Genomic DNA, 6,802 nt, shown 5'->3' with positions numbered 1-6,802 from the left:
GTTCCCTTGGGCAACAGACCACAATGGCAGATAAGCAGACCTCTGGGACATCAGAGGCCCTGAAGCCACACCAGACGCAGCTGGGACAAGGTGAGGTCCCCAGGCGTCACCTCTGCCACCCACTGCGCAAGCACAGCAACCCCGCGGCCTGCCTACCTTGGTACTGGGCGCTGAAGCCGCGCTGCCGGTGGTTGCCATCTGACGTGAAGTGCAGCCGCAGCCAGTTCTTGCTGCTGATGACAGGGGCTGGAAGGCTGGCTCCAGTGAACCTGCAGGGACAGGAAACAGGTGGGGTCAGGGACCGTAGACGGTTGGGACGGAGGCATGGGCATCCAGGAGTCACCGCTCTTCCCTGCACGCTAGGGCCTCCGCCCAGGCCCGGAGGGAAGGGAGGCCTGTGCTGGCCCGGCGGCCCTGCAGCAGCCTGGGGCCCGAGCAGCTTGAACTCGCTCCTCCATGGGCTGTTCCCACTGCTAGGTTTCCCTGAGCTGCCCCAAGGAGGGGGTGGACCCTCCAGGTCTGGAGCAGAGGACCAGACCCCCAGCAGAGAGGTCCAGGCTTCCCAGCAGAGCACCCCACCCCCCACCCCACACTCACACCAGCAGATGTCCACATACCCACTCCCAGCAGAGATCCGGAGCCCCCAGCAAGGTCCAGCCCCCACGCAGAAGGCCAATGCCCAGCTCTCCAGCAGATGTTCAGCACCCCATTCCCGGGCAGAGGTCCAGCTACCCCCCAGCAAGCCCCTCGGGCCCTCCAAGGAGTCAGACGTCAGGGCTTGGGCAGCCTCTGCAGGCGCTGCAGCCTTCACAAGCACGAGCGCTCATCTGGGGAGCGCTTACTGGGCCCATCGCCTCCTGTCTCCTCCCCGTCCCTGCTCAACTCACTCCTCACCCCTTAGATTAGCCTCTTCTGGGCTCCAGCCAGTCCGGCTCAGTGCGGGGGTACCAGGATATCCTCCACGGTCACCGGCCACTGTCTCAGCCTCTTGACCGACTGCCATTTTGAGCCAACTTTCTTTCTAGAGTTCCTCAGAGCACAAGCGCCCTCAGGGGTCCCAGTGCCTACACAGGACTGGCCTTCCAAACTTTCCACCCCGCCCCCTGCGCTCACCGTTCTCGCTTAGTGCTGGCCCTGTCTGCCACGCTTAGCCTAAGCCCTCCACGCCCTCCTTGCTCTCCGCATTCCTTTGTTCCCCGGGAACCGCCTCCATCTTCTCTCCTCTGCCCCGCAGCCTCCTAGCTGGCCCGACTCTCACCCCCCTCCCCACAAACCTCCTGATGCTTCGCCTTTGGCGTCGTCACTCCTGGTAGCCCCCGCGCCCCTGGACACCCTGCTCACATCTCCTGAGCAAGCNCGGCCGGCCCGAAAATGATCCTTTTTGGAAGTGACTGATAACTGGTGATGAGAAGTGGATTGTTTACAACAATGTGGTGCGCAAATGGTCTTGGTCCCGATGTGATGATTCGCCTCAAATGACATCGAAAGCAGACATTCATCAGAGTAAGGTTATGCTCTCAATGTGGTAGGATTTTAAAGGTGTCGTGTTTTTCGAGCTCCTACCAAGGAACCAAACAATCAATTCGAATGCATACTGTTGGCAATTGGACAGTTTGGAGGAATCCATCATCCAGAAATGTCCAGAGCTTGTTGATTGTAAAGGAGTTGTGTTCCATTGCGACAACGCGAGACCACACACAAGTTTGATCACCTGTCAAAAATTATTGGAGCTTGGGTGGGATGTGTTATCACACCCACCATACTCGCCGGACCTTGCGCTGTCAGACTTCCACTTGTTTCACTCTCTTCAAAACTCCTTGCGTGGTATGACGTTCAATTCAGATGAGGCTGTAAATCAGCACCTTGTTCCGTTTTTTGCAAATAAAGACAGGTCCTTCTATGAACAAGGAATTATGAAGCTCACTGAAAGATGGCAAAAGGTTATCGAACAAAACGGGCAATATATCATTGATTGATCTTTGTTCTTTATATAAATAAATGGCCTTTGAAAAACATGGACAAAGTATGTCATGACTTTCCCGACAACCCAATATTTTCCTCCCTTACTTAGGTCTGAGAAAAGACAGGATGGCATCCTATCAGCGCCTTGAACCCTGCTCTCCAGAGCACACAGGGATTAAGCAGACCTGAGAGCAGCCTGGACTAGGTTTTCCTGGGGAACTAAGGGCACCTGCTTCCACTCTGGTGACAGAACAGTGCAGGGGTGAAAGGACAGGGCATACTCTGTGACACCCAGCATAGCCCTCGGCAGCCACCTTCCCTCTGTCCCTCGGGTGGCCCAAGCCTGGTCTCCTCCAGTTCGTGTTTACTCAGCTTTGCCCATCTTCTGCCTGTCACTGGCAGGCATGACTCAGAGAAGGGACCTGCCCCCTTCCAAGGAGGGCGGCAATGTATGCCTCACAGAGGCCTCTGGGGATTACATTGGGATAATACTTCTCATCCAGAGGAAATGTTTGCAGATGGCTTATCGAGGAGCTTCCCACGCATCTTTGCCTGCCCCTCGGCTGCCATTCTTAGTTTGAGCATCATCAGCGCTCGCTCTCCCCCTCCAGGAGGCAGCTAGCCAGCCCTGCCAAGAATTCAGCAGCTCGAGAGCTATGGCTAAGGGAGTGAGCCTCCCAGTCCCTAAGGGAGTGAGCCTTCCATTCCAGAGAATGGAAAGGGCTAAAATATCTCGGGGATGCTAAAGTCCGTGAACAAAGTGTCCCAGAGCCAGGTGGAGCTGGATGCTGACCCCGCCTCCTGTCACATTCATTGCTCTGTGACCTTAGGGAGGTTGCTTTACCTCTCTGAGCCTCTCTCCCAGTGTGTGTCTCATAGTGTGATCTATGACAATGAAAGGTGATTCAGTGATGCTTATAAACTCTTGCCAAGGCTCTGAGACACAGCAGCCACAATTCTTGGTCATGTCATGTCTCTGTGCAGCAAGAGAGANTTCCCCCAATTCCCCAGCACTGTTCCCATCCCCCCAATTCCCCAGTAAAAATCTTTAAAAAAAAAAAAAAAGAGTTTACTGACACCTACCATAGAAGCTTTGCTGATGTGTAGTTGCTTGGTTAAAACATTTTTTTTTCTAAGTGGAGAATAATAAACAATTGCATACATAGCTTAAATGTTTCATTAAAATATAAAATACTTAAATGGAGATATATTTGCCAATCCATTTAATGCAGGACCAAGGCCTTTCCTTTAAACATGGGTTTGATTCTCCACATTGTCTGTTTTATATAAGCTGCAGCCATAGTGCATCATTCATCATGTCCAATTTGGCTACAGCTTGTCCAGCCAACAGATAGTTATTCAGCACCTGCGATGTGCCAGCACTGTGCTAGGCACAGGGGATGCGGCGATGAATAGGACAGACCTGGTCCTTGCCCCATGGAACTGGCTCAGCGGGGTGCAGTTACCTCACTCACTCACACTTAATATTTGGGAAGCAATGCTTTTTAGAGCTTCTTCATGGAGTCATTCCAAAGCATTCAATTTAGTTTCCATAGATGCAACTGTATTTCCTTTCACACTCATATTTCATCAGTTTATGTGATGTTTAATTTAAATCACATAATTACAATAACAAGTATGACTGGCATCGAGAGAGTTGGCAACAGACCCATCTGATTCTCAGAAAGTGTAAGACTCAGCTGGTGGAAGCAGGAAGTGCACAGGTGTTGAGAGTGGGGGTGGGAGGTGGCAGGCAGGCAGCAGGGCTTCGAATGCCACAGGGCATCGGTCAGGAAGGTCTATGAAGGCCACGGGAGTGCCAGCTACTCCAGGGAGCTGCTTTGGTGGAGACGGTTAAATGTACATAGGCTTTTGAGTGGATGAATAAACGAAATGTCGAACGGCAGTCTCTTGCTTTCAATAGCGGGACATGTTTTCTAATTTGCGATCAGGAGAGGGGGCACGAGCTATTTGAAAATCTTACTTGAGAAGGCCTTCAGAGGTCTTCTAGGTCTAATACCCGGCTAACGTGTGCATCCCAACTACAGAACCCATGACACGTGGTCAGTCAAGACCTGGTTTGAATGTTTCCAGAGATCAAGAGGTCACCTCTTTGCAAAGTCTCCCCGTCCACTTCGATCCACTCCCCCCATTTTTCTAGCTACTTCCTGCTCATCCTGCAGGCGTCATCTGACAGCCATTGGCTCCAGGAAGTTGGCTTCTCCTGGTAGAGAAAGTCCTCTGCACTTCTTGCACTTTCTCTACCATAGTGCTTCTCTCACCAAGCGTTGTTCGAGGGGTCTGCCCCACCCACCAAACTGTGAGCTCCCTGAGTTTCTTTCTTGGTCAGTTCTTTCCTCAGGACCTTGCAGACTGCCTGACACGTGCTAAGGGCTAAGTGAGTACTGCTCACTGGAAGAAGGAACTCTTGAATGAATGAATGAATGAATGAATGAATGAATGAATGAAGGAGATCTGCAGGTGGAAGCAGAGGCTGTATGTGGGGAAAAGCAGAGGAAGAGGCAGGTGAGCGGCGAGCCTGGGGATAGTAGACAGGGCCCGGAAGGCCATGCTGGGTTTCACCTGGGTTTCCCATGAAGACCTGCTGCCCCACCCCCTTGCTGTGCTCCCATTCACATAGCAGCTGCACCTTTTGTGGGGACTCTTCTCATGCTGACCTGTCTCCAATACAGCACCAGTGGAGCTTGGTTATCAAGGTGAGCAAATGTTCCTTCTTCCCCAGAAGTGACTCAAAAAACTCAGCACACTATCAGGCTCTTCTCTGCTCAGCTAATCGCTAGCTCCAGGGAACCCACAACGACTACATCAGGTAATTGCTTTTCCCCCAGACGCACTGCACCCCGGAGGAAATATGTCTGAGCCTGAGAGCATGGAGGGACAGACAGGTTCCTGGCTATGTTTGCTGTCGGGTGGGGTGAGGGCATCCTCAGCGATGTCCTGGGGATGGCACATTGAGAAGGTCTGGGGAGTGGCTTGGGTGTCAGTTCCGTCCATTCCTAGCTCAGATGCTCACCTGGCACAGATGCTGGGCGAGGCACTTCCTGCCTCTGTGAGAGGCTGAAGTGAACAGAGTGGGGTTGGTTCTGGTGCCTGGCGCCAAGCTCTGGGTGCGGGGGCTGGTGTGGGGGGGTCTCTAACAACCTTTCAGGGGATGTCCAACTCTCTCTGTTTCTGTCTCCAGGGCTAAATCAGGCAGTTCCACTCTTTCCTGAGTGCTATAAGCCTTAGATCAGCCTCCCTTGGCCTCAGCCCATGGCCCCTGAAAGAGGAAGCCATGTGACCCTTAGGCCTCAGCTGATTGGATTGGGGTGGCCATGTGACCCAAGCTGGGCCAATCAGCCAATGGGACTGTGCACTCGCTTTATGAAGAGAAGGCCCCACAGGACCAGAGGAGATTTGGGGAAGGGGTGTCCCAGCATCATTTCTCCCATTCCTGTTGCTGTGCCCCCACCCCATCATTCTTAGATGATGTGCTGTGCCTTGTACACTCGCCCTCCTCCAGGTCCTGCTCCCGTCTGACTGGGACAGAATCTAAGAGCAGTCTCAGCCCTGACCAGCCGCTGGGCCCTCAGCTGCTCGTTTTCTGCACCAGAGTCTCTGTGGCTACAGATCAGGCGTGAGATTCAGCCTGGAGACCTGATGGTCCCCATGCCCTGGGATGATAGAGCATACCTCCATCAGCCGTGGCCCAGGAACAGGGTGCAGGCCTTAGGAGCCTGGAGACCAAGGCACACTCATACTCTCCCCAACCCTCTCCCCTTCCCAGCTCAGGTCTCTGACTAGGTAGAGATGCCACCTGTCTGGTTCATTACTGTCTTATTCCCCTACAAAGAGGCAATAGGTTTAAGAAGGTCAAAGGTTAAGAGCTGGGGCTCTGGAATCAGATAGTCCTGTATTTGAATCTGGGCTTCACCATTTAATAGTTGTGTAAATGTGGACATGGGCTGTAACTTCTCTGAGCCTCAGTTTCCCCACTGTGCAGAACAGCCGTGCTCATGTATATAATGTGTCCAGGACTGTGCCTGACACACAGTAGGTGCCTCACACATGCAAACTTTTGGGTTGTCGGAAAAGTCATGACGCATGTTTGCAACAGATGGCACTAGTTCATTTTTGGAAGTACTAGAGTCATTCGCATCTATGTTATTATGATGTCATTTGACAGCTGACAGTTCTAGCTTCATTCTAAAAAAATTGAGTGATGTGGTTGAGTTTTGGAGATTTTACAAGGTGAAGATGGAAGACTAAATTGTGCATTTTTGCCATATTTTACTGTTTTACTTCCATAAAGGGAAGAACGCGCGTCAAGCTTGTGAAAAGTTGCATAAAGTTTATGGTGACAATGCTCTACAAGAACGTCAGTGCCAATGATGGTACAGGAAATTCAGTGCTGGTAATTTTGATCTCAACGACGATCCTCAGTCAGGGAGGCCCACCGAGGTTGATGACGACAAAATAAAGGCATTGATTGAGTCAAACCCATGTTACACAACACGAGAGATTGCAGAAACATTGAACATCCATCATTCAAGCATTCATGGCCACCTGAAGAAGCTGGGATACATAAGCAAGCTCGATATTTGGGTTTCGCATGAACTCAAAGAAGTTCATTTGACAGCACATATAAACATCTGCAATATGCTCATTAAATGTGAGGAAAATGATCTTTTTTTTTTTTTAAGATTTTTATTGGGGAATTGGGGGGATGGGAACAGTGCTAGGGAATTGGGGGAAGGGGAACAGACAAGTTGCTGTCCTTTTTGTTCTTCAGTCTAGTTGTGGAGGATGTTGCTTCACTGGCCCAAGTTGGCACCATCAT

At 51.5% G+C, this 6,802-nt stretch overlaps 1 protein-coding gene across 1 annotated transcript in view; it reads right to left on the bottom strand.

Annotated features, from left to right (window-relative positions):
* Positions 1–6,802, bottom strand: part of CSMD2 (CUB and Sushi multiple domains 2) — a 634,343-nt gene that overhangs the window by 344,473 nt on the left and 283,068 nt on the right. Inside the window, exon 6 of the mRNA XM_019657596.1 lies at positions 157–269. Coding sequence (XP_019513141.1) covers positions 157–269 — 113 coding nt within the window. The remainder of the gene's footprint in view (positions 1–156; positions 270–6,802) is intronic.

Source organism: Hipposideros armiger, unplaced genomic scaffold (genome assembly GCF_001890085.2).
Source record: "Hipposideros armiger isolate ML-2016 unplaced genomic scaffold, ASM189008v1 scaffold_10, whole genome shotgun sequence".
Taxonomy (NCBI): domain Eukaryota; kingdom Metazoa; phylum Chordata; class Mammalia; order Chiroptera; family Hipposideridae; genus Hipposideros; species Hipposideros armiger.
This window is presented reverse-complemented; position numbering and strand designations above follow the sequence as displayed.